The sequence below is a fragment of the Seriola dumerili genome, unplaced genomic scaffold (genome assembly GCF_002260705.1).
Source record: "Seriola dumerili isolate Sdu_G_001 unplaced genomic scaffold, Sdu_1.0 BDQW01000081.1, whole genome shotgun sequence".
In the NCBI taxonomy this organism is placed as follows: domain Eukaryota; kingdom Metazoa; phylum Chordata; class Actinopteri; order Carangiformes; family Carangidae; genus Seriola; species Seriola dumerili.
Genome location: NW_019174336.1, coordinates 4,859,851 through 4,872,402, shown reverse-complemented (window position 1 = coordinate 4,872,402; position 12,552 = coordinate 4,859,851). Strand labels below are relative to the sequence as shown.

At 41.4% G+C, this 12,552-nt stretch overlaps 1 protein-coding gene across 1 annotated transcript in view; it reads right to left on the bottom strand.

Annotated features, from left to right (window-relative positions):
• Positions 1-2,989: 2,989 nt before the first annotated feature.
• Positions 2,990-12,552, bottom strand: part of LOC111221113 (histone-lysine N-methyltransferase EHMT1-like) — a 28,891-nt gene continuing 19,328 nt past the window's right edge. The window contains exons 11-26 of the mRNA XM_022744443.1: positions 11,704-11,936; positions 11,344-11,559; positions 11,151-11,233; positions 10,873-10,979; positions 10,614-10,736; positions 10,260-10,361; positions 8,634-8,738; positions 8,374-8,528; positions 8,033-8,203; positions 7,732-7,876; positions 7,548-7,625; positions 7,198-7,313; positions 6,946-7,032; positions 4,932-5,010; positions 4,599-4,774; positions 2,990-3,366 (exon numbers count right to left, since the gene is read on the bottom strand). Coding sequence (XP_022600164.1) covers positions 3,177-3,366; positions 4,599-4,774; positions 4,932-5,010; positions 6,946-7,032; positions 7,198-7,313; positions 7,548-7,625; positions 7,732-7,876; positions 8,033-8,203; positions 8,374-8,528; positions 8,634-8,738; positions 10,260-10,361; positions 10,614-10,736; positions 10,873-10,979; positions 11,151-11,233; positions 11,344-11,559; positions 11,704-11,936 — 2,166 coding nt within the window. The 3' untranslated portion in view covers positions 2,990-3,176. The remainder of the gene's footprint in view (positions 3,367-4,598; positions 4,775-4,931; positions 5,011-6,945; positions 7,033-7,197; positions 7,314-7,547; positions 7,626-7,731; positions 7,877-8,032; positions 8,204-8,373; positions 8,529-8,633; positions 8,739-10,259; positions 10,362-10,613; positions 10,737-10,872; positions 10,980-11,150; positions 11,234-11,343; positions 11,560-11,703; positions 11,937-12,552) is intronic.

Sequence of the window (12,552 nt, the reverse complement as noted above, 5' to 3'; positions counted from 1 at the left end):
GTTTTTCCAGCAGCTGTACTTACTACTTACTTTGCAGATTAAGATTTTAAGCCTGTAGAATATTAGTATTGTTGGGGGCGGGGGGATTATTATATCATAAAATTTCAGCTTTCAGCTTTAACTGAGTTAGAGAATGTTCATTATTGCCTTATCTCCAGTTTCATCTACAACTTGGTGGGTTTTTAATATTCACATATTAAACATGTGCGCTGCAGACTTACACAGGTGTGTTTAGTTAAAGTGGCTGATTAGACCTCTGCTCAACGACGAGGTCACCTCAACATACTGATACTGACCTGTAATCGCAGGAGGAGCACAGGTGAAGTAAATCTTGTTAACGATGGTTCGGTTCCTTTAAATGTCTCAGCCAGACCTCACAGTGAGGCAGCACACGCAGAACGTCAGGCCATAGCGCAGTTAAACTGAATGCAGTTGTTTGTAGTTACACCTGAGCCTTTCCTGCTGTGACAGGCCAAAATGTCTGCTGTGAAAAAAGGCCTATAAGAATGATGAAGTGCAAGTCATCCCGCCTTAAAAGGTGCAGCTAGAGAGTGAGGGGTGATCATGTGTGTTGTGCGCAGCTCCAGCGTCTTCAGACGGGGTGTAATCAGACACATAAGTGAGAGCACCTGTGTAGGTGAATCAGGGGTCTGTAGAGCCTTTAACAATCCTGACTTGAATTTGATTGTCTTTGTCTTTTTTTTTTTAATTTCCTTTAAACAGAGCTGTGAGTCTGCCTCTGTAGAGGAAAAATAAACTGCTTGCCCTCTGGGCCGATAGTTCCCAACCTGTGGGCAGTGGCGGTATTGCAAGTGGGCCTCCAAATGATTTGCAAAAACTTAAAATAAAATGTTCTTTAAAAACATAAACAATGTTGAAAAACTCCTTTCACTGCTTTTTTTTTTTTCTCATATTAAAGCCTATCACTGTGATAAGCCGATGACACAAACTTGTTTGTATTGACTGTGGTCCAGCCCACATCTTATACTTGTTTGCTATCTCCGTCTGGTTGCATGCTAAAACATTACATCCATGGCAAAAACTGGAGTATCAACATAGATAGATAGATAGATACTTTATTTATCCCCGAGGGGAAATTCATGAAATAAAAACATGGATAGCTGGGTAGCAACAGGAAGAGTTATAAGGAAAGAGAGTAAAGAGACAGATGATGAATCGACATGTGATCTCTTCCCCCCGTCAAACAAAAAGTTCAGTCCCTAATGTTTGACCGTTACCATTAAAATAAAAAGTGCTCAGAGAAGGCATTATCTGAGCTCCATACTGTTTGGGGTCGGATGTGGGCCGCCAACAAGTTTTGAGATTTTCAAGTGGGCCATGAGTTGGAAAAGGTTGGGAACCAATGCTTTAGACAGAGGAGCCTCTGAGCGTGAAGTAGTTTGGATTGGAAACTGTCTTTCTAATCCACAGTTTTACTTGTAATGGAGTATCTTTCTAATGTGGTATTACCGCCTCCTCCGCCACTGTTTAGTCTATCAGTTTGAAATGAGCTCTTCTCTCAAACATCAAGGCACAAACGAGAAGCTTCTGAGAATCTTAACTCATTAAAGCAAATGGGAGTGTGGGACGTGTCGACCGCTCTGATGCCACAGCTGCTCAAACATTTCAGCGCCAGGCCCCGAGCCCGTCTGTCAAAGCTGAGCTGCTGCCGCTCGGCTCCTGCAGGGTCAAAGTGACTGCAGGCTTCAGTTTGAAGATATTTCAGTAATGTGTTTGTGGTTGACTCAAGATAATGAGCTAAAAAGGCAGCACCTTCCCTGGACCTGAGAAATCTCTGCAAAAAGACAGAGCAGAGGAAACACAGGATGTTTAAAATCTGCAGCAACATTTTCAGGTAACAAGAGAAACTGCAACAACTATATCAGAATAAATGTATTAGTAGTAAATTTATTGAAAAAGATACAACCAATTAGATGGATGGTTCACGGTCCAGAAGTATGTAACAGAACGTAATGGAAGTGCATTTTTATAACCTTTTTTTTTCTCAGTTATACCTTTCAAAACTTTGCACAACAGTCACTGCTTTACTAACAACATTTAAAAAGATGGGTTGGCGTCTGTCGGCAAAAATCATGAGACAAAATTAAAAACAGGCTAACTACAGTAACTACATTAGAAAAATTAAACATAAAAAAACTTAAAATGTTCTCTTATTTTACAAACTATGTTCACTTGGGTAATACAAATGAAAACAAAAGTAAAAACCTTTGTCAGCACCATGTTATTTTTTTCTTTTTTAAATTCCATTTCAACCATTTTAACTCCTCCACAGCTGTGGTGAAACATCTGACACATTAAGATCCCCATGCTTAATAAAAAAAAAAGCTCAGCCAATTTATTCAGACTAGAAACGCCTCATTTTTGAGGAATGGTACAGCATCTTTCTATCGGACAATCTATACTCATTCGAGTAGCAAATTAAAAAAAACAAAGTCCACTTTTTCACATCATGTCAGTTCATTCTTCAATTTATAATCAACCGTGGTGGCAAATGTTGGACATCCATTCAAACACTGCAACAAAGATGAAGTGACACAAAAAAGTGGCAACAAAATCCAATATTTATCAGCTAATTTTGCTGGAATGGTTCATGATAAATGACCACAGCGGTCAAACAAGTTAAACACAGCTGTATGCTGAGGTTGTCTTTGCAAAAGACAACGATTCGCTTATCCCCAACCCCTGAAACTCCTTGATCATGACTCTAAGAAAAGTCATTTAACAATGTCAATCAGTTATCTTTAAAAAAAAAAAAAAAAAAAAAAAAACAAAAGACAAAATGCACAGTTCTCCCTCCCAGTAAAGTTGTGTATGAAATGTAAAGACAGTCTCGCTGTGCTGCCCTCTGCTGTTCATGTTACACAAGGTGGAATAAAGGAGCAGTCACTTCTTCCAGGATTTGATTGTGCATCTGCTTCTGTGTGTGTGTGTGTGTGTGTGTGTGTGTGTGTGTGTGTGTGTGTGTGTGTGTGTGTGCGTGTGTGTGTGTGTGTTGTTGCTGTTGTTGTTGTTGTTGTTTTTGTTGTTGTCTATGGTCCATGGTCATTTCATAAGAAGTGGAGATACAGTACAAGTTCACTGATAAAAGTTCAAAGTTCATGGAGAATGGACACAGTCCTGTACGTGTAGCGAAGCTTAGTGTCAGGAGGAGGGTTTTATGAGGGACTGGGGGGGCTGTTGGAAGAGCTGGTGTCAGGTGACGCGCTGGGCTGCCGCTGGTCCTCCGGTGTACTGTCGGCCTGCAGCGATGCCATGGCTGCCGACGAGTACTTGCACTTCGAGGAGCCGCATTCGCAGTTGAACATCTTGCTTTTGACTTCCCAGAAGTGGTCACCATAGTTAAATCTGAGAGGGCAGGATGAGAAAGCATGTGGTTATAGAACAGCACCGTCATTTAATCAAAACCTCCCCTTTAGTGCTTAAGGAAAGATCTCAATAATTTATAGGAAATTGGTAAGTGCGTCTACAGAGTCCTCAAATTATGGATAGAGGATCTTCAGACGGATATTACAGAACAGGAATAGGAAAAGTCTTGTCTTCAAGTGCAACTATCATCTATTAATAGGAGATTTAAACTGATCCAATATAATTTGCTTATGAGGACGAACGCAACTCCTGAAAAAGTTAAAAAATTCAATCTTAATATCCCAGACAGTTGTATAAAGTGTAGAACAGAGAAAGGTGCACTATATCATTGCATGTGGAGGTGTAAATACATGAAAGACTTTTGGAAAGGAATAATTTACATAATTTCCAATGTCATCCACAAAGAAATCCCTGTACTCCCAGAAATCTATATTCTCGGTCTGATTCCAAAAACACCGTCCCTAAGAACTCATCAAAGCTAAGCTGGTTAACCTCTGCCTGTTACAAGCCAAACGTCTTGGAAAAGTGATTGCGATCCATCTTTGAACCTTTGGATTATTGAACTTTCTACTTGCATAGCGACTGAAAGGCTTACACACATGATCAAACAAAAAAGTCATATTTTCCATAAAATAAGGGATTCATTTCTCACATTTTTGGAATCAGTACCTGATATCCTAACTTCTTAAATCTGGCATTTACCAAGTGACCCTGCCCCCCCCCCCCTTTTTTTTTCCTTCTTTTGATATACTGGTATGTAGGTAGACATATATAAATGTGTTGGTATATGGTGAGAGGTTGGAAGGGAAGGAGGAAAGTTGTTTCAAGGAAGACTTGAAAGATTTCCACTCTGGAAAAGTGATGTATAATGTTTAAAATCAATTAAGATAAGTGATAATAAAAAAAATAAAAAAAACCTGCGTTCATCTTACACCCAGGGTTGAAGAAACACTTTTCTTGCAGGTTCGCTGCCACACTGAGGAAGGATGCTTCAAAAAACTCTGGGTCACAATCTGTGTCTCTGTCACCAAAAACCCACTGAATCTAACTCTCAAATATAGATTCTGATATCAGATTCAATGTATACATCACACAGGGATCCTCAACAAACATGAGACATGATGAACAAGAACAAAGAGTTGATGTCAAAGTGGCAAAAAAAAAACAAAAAAAAAAAACAACAACTGTGAAACAAACAAACTGGTCCTCACCCGAGCTCCTCTCCAGACTTGATGTTTTCGCTGGCGAAGAAGGCGATGTGTGGGAAACGAAGGTCCTGGTGCGTTGTGAACACTCGACAGGCAAACAAGTTGGGCTCGCACATGTGATTGAGGAAGCGGCTGATGTTTCCATAGAAACGGGCATCGATGCAGTACAAGTCTTGTGGCTGGGAGAGAAAATAAATGAAAGGCTCGGACTTAAAAAAAAAAAAAAAAAAAAAAAAAAGCTGTGAGGAGGAAAAATGTCCAAATAAAGGACATTTTGTTGTATAAAGAGCTAATGTTGTTGCTCGGGGTGAACTACATGTGTTGTTCATACTTTACCTTATCATCCAGACTGAACAGGTAAGCATCATTTTGCCTCATCTCTGCTTCTGCCTCTGAGATGATCTCCCCTACGTACCTGTTGAAAAGCAGATGACCCGTCAGCAGCTGCAGGCTTCAGCTCTAACTGCTGTTTACACACTTCAAGCTCTCATGAACCTTTTTTTTTTTTTTTTAACAGTTTTATTCGGAAAGACTGCAGTTCTGAGATAGGGAGCTTCAAAGATTTCACATCCCTGCTGGTAAACCTGTGATGTATTGTCACATCTTTTAAAATATTTAACCCAAAAGGTTATTTTTAATTTAATAACTAACACACACACACACACACACATTATTCAGCACTGTGAGACCATGAGTAAGTGGATGACTCAGTTTTAATTAAAAAAAAAAAAAAAAACAAGAACATTTTATTATCCGGAGCTCACTGGCTGGTAATAGCATCGTTGCTAAAAGATATTTCAATGTCAGATGATGATTATTTTAATAGTTCTGCTTTATTGTTCAGGACCATAATGGACAGACATGTAGGTGACAAAAAAACTGTTCTAGGGAGGTAGAAATGATAAGAATATGATGTGTGTGGTGAATGTAATAATAAAAAAATATAATAATAATTTATATGATATCCAACTGTATTTAAATTCAATAAAAACATGCTGTTACTGCTCTGTTTGTTGGACTTAATATAAACTTTTAGTGGCACTCTGCTTTAAGTCATCACAAACTGTAAATGTTACAACAATGAACTGTCGATTTATCAATTAAAAACTTAAAATGGAAAATAATCATCAGTGGCACACTCCAACTTTAAAAAGATAGAGCTGGTGATTTTCCATATTTTCTTACTGTCAATAAATCCCATGAAATCACAGAGCTGCCTGATACGTTTTCAGTATCAGCTCTATTGTGCCACAGAGCTCCACCGTTGTCCAGAGACTATTAAAAACACATCAGTGAGCCACGCTGTTACACTGGGTGACATGTTCCTTCATTACCATGAACACACACTGTGGTTTATTTTAAGTCAGACCCACATACACTGTCCTGCTGCTGGAAATACTCACCAACGCAGCCATTGTTTATTAAAATTGTGCTGAGAATAGTCCCCAACAAATCCATTATTTAGTCCTGTTTGAGTAAGGTTTGCTAAAAACTGCAGTGTCCAGATGTTTTGAGAAATCACTGAGAGTTATTTTGAAATGAAACTATTTATTTGTGAACTGATTTGTAAGATTTACATCTGCAGTAAGAACCAATGGGCTGGGAACAGAAGTCAGGAAGAATTGAGACACACACACTGGTCTGAATGTTGACAATAGAAAAGAATAAAAAAATAACACTTATGCTTTTAAGTTACTGTACTTTCTTTGCCAACACACACAAGTGAAGTTGAAAATAGGTCCAGCAGACTCTCAGGAGCTCGAAACAACAACATTTACTGAACAGACAGTTTCTAAAGACGACTGCCAAAGAAAACTGAAGGGTTTTTTTTTTTTGGTGTTACTCAACCTGTTTTTGAAATTACCTTAAATGTCACAATTTATTACAAAAAAAGCTGTCGGAAACAGTCACAATACATTAGCAGGATAGTGACTGACACCACGGCGAAACACCTCAGTGACATCGACAGCACCTCTGAACATGAGAAAGCAGAAACAGTAATCGTGTCTCTTGTCTGCTGCGCTCACAGTCTGAGCTGCTGCCATCTGGCAGGAGTTACAGACACTCCGTGTGTGAGAGTAGCAGGGAGAGAGTGACACAACATGTCTACTCCAGGTCGGCCCATATCTCTGAATACATTTAAAAAAAAAAAAAAAAAACACTAACAGGTCTGCAAGGATGCAAACTGCAGCTGTGTTGTGTTATGATCTAAACTGACAAGTCATTATCTTTTCCCAGGTGAATAACTGGAAACTAGGCTGAGAAATACTGAGTCATGGGACAAATGGGTTTAGAAAATGCACATTTAGTTGCAAATACTAACAGTGTTTTATTCTTAAATAGGACTTACTCGCATATAAAGGTCCCCTGCGGTATGTCCTGAAGGGCCCGGACACCCCAGCCCTTCTTACTGGTCCTGAAGAGCTGAAGCCTGGTCCTGGAAGATCCACAACAACTTAATCAAATCACCTCACACCCTTAATTATACATGACAGTTACACAGTTCTACCACCATATAAGTCATCAAAAGCAAACCGCTTTCTAAGACTGCTGCTGACGTCTGTATCTTGTTGATATTAATTTGCTGATAAAGTTTGAATACCTGAGTCCATTTTGCACGACGCGGTTCTTGCAGGTCCTCCAACAGGAGCACGCATGGTTGCACTCAAAGATGAGGGGAGGCTCCTCGCGGCAGAATTCAGGGAGAAGACGGCCGCTCTGAACATGACAAAGAAACATCTCTTTAATAGGTGTAAAGACTGCTTGACTTATTAATATTAATAAACACTATGTGGTATGTGGACCCCCTGCTCACACACTTTTGGTCTGGTGTTGTTCTTCATGGTTTGGGCTCCTCAGCCCCTTAGTTCCAATGAATTCTTACTTTGCTGAGGTGTCCACATACTTTCAGGTATTTCTTTTTGGTCCATCTGTGTAGTGATTTGTCCTCACCTTGTCGTACCAGCAGCGTAGACTGAGCTGTCCACACATGCAGATACTTGCCGAACAATCCTCTTTACAAACACAGTACTGTCAGCCATGTGGGTGACGAGAGAAAAACAACAACGGTCAATTCACACTGTCAGACGTTTACTTATTTTCTCTCAAGACATCTGGTGAACTGGTTTGAACTCACCTGTAAGTGTGTTATGTTTCTGTCGATGTTCATGGGGGAGGTGACGCAGTTCTCAGGGATGTACTTGTAGTTGTCTGGATAAGGTTCACTGTCAACAGAGTTGACACAGGGAATGGGAACTCTCTCCTGGCCCAGAGCTATATCACTGTAAAAGGAGCAGACGCACGGGTTAGGGGCTGTCAAAAGTTTTCCAAGTCCAGAAAAAAAAAAAAGACGTCCTGTCTGCAGTGTTTTGCCATTTGATAAGTCATGGATGGCTGAAACTGGTCTTCCACTGTAATCCTGTACAATTTCATTCAACCTGTGAAGGACTTTTTCCTCTGCTTGACTGAGCCTCATGTTCTTGGCGTCCCTCTCCCTCCTGTTGGCCTGCAGAGCCGCCCAGGCCTTTGAGTTGTGGCTGCAGCAGTCCGGAGGAGTTTCCCCCTCCCGGTTCTTCAGAAACACATCCGCTCCTCGAGACAGGAAGAGCCTGAGGAGACAAAGAGCGTGTTTTACTGATCGTCGCTAAGTCGGCTCTCAACAAACTTTTCAAACTGCTTCATGGTTGGCCTGATGTTCTCAGCTTCAGTTCATCAAGTAAGTCATCTAAATTGTCTTGCAAAGAGTGTTTTCTCTTGTTTCCTACTGCTGGTAACTCACGAGACACAATCCAGGCGGTTCTCTCGAGCAGCGATGTGTAGGGGAGAGTCTCCGTGGATGTTGACAACCTGCAGGTCACAGTGAGCGTTCAGGAGCAGCTCGGCGATCTCCACACTGCCAGAGAACGCCGCCCAGTGAAGGCAGATGTTTTCTTCCTAAAGAAAAAAAAAAAAGGACGCAATGCAAAACCAACAATCACATTATATTTTATTCTTCTGTGAAGCCTGTCAAACACAGGGAGGACAGACGTCTCAGCCAACCTTGTCCCTGATGCTGATGTCGGCTCCTTTGGACAGAAGCAGCTTCACCTGGTCCACGTGTTTGTACTCTGTCGCCCAGATCATGGCCGTCCACCCTCCATCATCCTGAGGGAAAATAATGATCAGCAGAGTGAAGTTAAAAGAACATAAAAAGAACAACATATTGACAATTCCCACAAAACTCTTTCGAGAAACATGAGCCTTTGAATCGTCAATGATAATTCATTTTTAGTTTGAGCCGGATACAAAGGTTCATCCGAGGAGAGAACGTGTCATTACAGCTGTGCTATCGGTCACCGACTCGCAGCAAGGTCAGCCATTTCAAACAAAAGACACATCCGATGCAGTGCAGTCGCTTCTGTGAATTCTGCACAACTTAAACAACTGTCACCACTTCACCGGCCAACAAGGTGCTCGAGACTGAGACTAAGTGGAAGAGTATTCTTTATTTCGCCAATGTGTTTCAGCACTGAGCCTTCTTCAGAGTGATTTACAGATTGTGTGAAAATTCTTGGGAGATGCAACATCCTCTGGACGCTGGCCATCCGTGTGTCCAGCTCTCATTGGATAACTGATAAGGATTCAGTCGTCTTGCTGAGTATAAACAGGCTGTGTTTTTCTTTCTGTAAATCAACCTGATGAAGGTGCTGAAACACAATGACTCTACTTGTTTTTTTTTTACTTTTTATATCGAATGTATTTGACAGAAACATACAAACCATGCAGGACACTTTTGTCTAAAAACTTTTTTGTACATCTTTACAAAGGAGACACTCTTCAGTCATCTTTGTTTCTTTCTATCTGGTCATCCAGCTGTTTCTGATCTTTGCTTGGAGCCTCGTCTTTTGATAGTGGGTAGAAAAAACTGAAAATCTGAAAACACAATGTTGCATATGAACCTGCTTCCTGGTGGAGATTTCCTGTCTACAAATGTCAGTTCTGATAAAGTTTGAACCTTTTTTGTTGAGAACAAACCTGAGATCTTTTCTCCAGTATCTCCAGTCAAAACACTTTTTAACCCAAGTTGGACTGAATGTGTTGGCAATAACGTGACAGTTAGCTTAGCTTAGCATAAACACAACAGCTAGCCTGGCTGAAAAGTCCAGCTACCAGCACCTCTAAAGTTCACTGATAACATGTTGTATCTTTTTGTTTAATCTGTACACAAAGCGAAACGTAACAATAACAAATGGTGGTTTTACAGTGAGTTTAGTGCTGGAACTATTACTACATCTCTGGGCCTGTTATTCTGGCTCTATGGCTCATCCTGCCTTTGCAAAATGATTCAGTATTTTATCTCTTCATGCTTTGACAGGTGAATCAAGAGTTCACTGACCCCTTCACATTCAGTCAGCTGTGCCGTCGTCAGACCGACAGTCAAATGTCAAGGACTGAATAATCTTGAGGGTTTAATAACAATCAGCTGTATGTTTCCAACAACCAGGACTGACACGGGCATCTGCCTATATGACATGTGATCAGCTGGAGGAGACAGTGATTCGACAGCAGCATTAAAAGCTACTAAATGACGCCTGAGCAGAACTGAGCAAACACAATAACTCGTGTAAAAAAAACCCTGTATTGAAATTTCTTTTCACATGAAATCAGTGAGAAAAAGAAACTAACCTGACAGTTTATGTTGATCAGTCCTGTGTTCAGAAGGTGCTCAACAATGTTGTAATGGCCAGACTTCGCTGCTAGGTGGAGACACGTGAACCCTTCAACATCCTGAGAGGAGGAGAGAGTTGAGTTACCGACCGTCTCTAAAGTCAAACATCTCACCAAAATATAAATAAGCATGCGGCCAGTTTGTGGTCACTTTTATTTTGGCGTAACAGGACACAGTTTGATGATTCTTAACTTCTGAGAGCTGTGACAGCTGCCAAAACAGCTGAGAGGTCAAGCTACATTCTGACTTTACTCATCAGTGTAGGTGATAGAAACCTCTCAGACCCCGGTGAAACTAAAATGCAGGTTTACCTTGTGTGAGGCGCTGGCTCCGGCCCTCAGCAGGTACAGTACCGTCTCCATGTGGTTGTTCTCACAGGCCTCCATCAGCGGTGTCCGCTGATCTTCATCACACATGTCCAAGTTTGCACCGGCCTGAAGCAGGGCACATCACGCAGGAGGGTTAGCAAAGTCTATCATTTAAAATTCTGTGAGTGATATTTTTCATTTTAAAACCAGACATTACCACAGGAGCGACTACAGGGCAGAACAGGAAGTAAAAGAGTCTTACCTGTACGAGCATGTGGCAGATGTCTTTGTGTCCTCCCTCAGCGGCTGCGTGCAGTGGTGTGCGTTTGTTCTGGGATTCCATCTTAAAGTTGGGGTCGATGCCATCCACTGGAAGGTACATGAGGAAGGAAAATATTTCATTAAAAAAAAACATTTGGATAAAACAGAAGTTCGAGGCCTGTACAATAAAGAGCCATAAGAGGAAAAGAGGTACGGAAGATTTTATGAAAAACAGGATTGCTGTGGCATTTATAAATGGCCCGGGTGGGGCTAACATACCCAACATGAGCAAGACCCTCTTGAGCTCTCCCTGTTTGGCTGAGAGATAAAGTTGCTTGGGGTGAAAGCGCAGCTTCTTGGGCCTGATCAAAACAAGCACAAGAATTTTTTTTTTTTTTTTTTTTAAAGTTCATCTCATGCGTCCAGATTTTTGTTTGTTCAGATAAATTAAATTGAACTCTTCTGGTCTTACTTCTCTGTGTCGAGAGCTACCAGGATGCTCTCTAGGGTTTCTCTGGGTGGTCCTGGAGGAACTATTGGTGAGCCTGTTGTTCCCATACTGGTCTGCAGTGTTGCAGTCCTGGACGACCCAGGAACAGCAGAGGGGTCGAATTCCTGCGCAGAACGAACAGACAGTGAGCTGTCGGCCCGGCCGCTGGCCTCAGCCCCGACGGCCAGACGGGAAGAGCTGGGAAACAAACAAACAAGAAATGACCTTCAGTTGTGCAGTGGATGAAAGATTTATCTTTAGGGCTCATTATTTCACGCTTTTAAAAAGAATGAGCTTCTTTAACCTTTTGGGAAAAAGGCTCTGTAGAGGAAACGAGTTTACCTGCCGGTGGTGGTGTCCGCTCTGCCCTCGGGGGCCCCAGGTGTGGCAGGACCGTGCGCGAGTGCGGCAGGCACAGTGGAGGTGGTGTCGGCCTTGGCGATGGTGACCTCCTTGGCCTTGCTGGCCTCCTCTCCGCAGTGGGGACAGAAACTTTGACCTTTCAGCACCGAGGCACAAGCGCGATGGAAACGGTGAGAGATGCTGACGTCTGGTTGGCACTCCATGAAGGTCCCCTTCACAATCACAAACAAAACATCTCTGTGAGCAATCACTGTCAAAACGGAACAGACCTCTGTGTTTATGTTTACTGTGAGAAGTCGGGTCAAGGCGGGGAATCAGAAAAACACCTTACACGTGCTCTCCAAAAAACCCAGTCTAAGGCGGCAGCCAAAAAGATTTCTATTATCTATTCATTTTTTGATAAATGGTTTTGTCTATATAATGAACAGTGACATCAAAAATGGATTTTATAACTATATAAAGAGAAAAATTGGAAAATCCTCAAATTTGAGAAGCTAGAACCAGAGACTATTTGGCATCATTTTGTACATCAATAATTCTTTCAAGGCTGGTTAAACACATAATTAAGTTGGTGAGTGTAGAAAAATGTTTTTGCTGTAGTAGTGGCATATGAGGAAACACGACCACACATGAACCTCTAATGATTTTATTTTATCCCAAACTTCTCAATCACACCTTTTGATCAGGGCAAAGAGAGCACTTGCTTTTTTTTATTTTCATGTATTCACTGTTGTTATAATCTCAAATATACTCTACAAATTCTCTCTTCAACACTTGATCTTCTTTCTTAGGTTTTATCAGTGAGAGGTTTTTTTTTGTATTGCACAG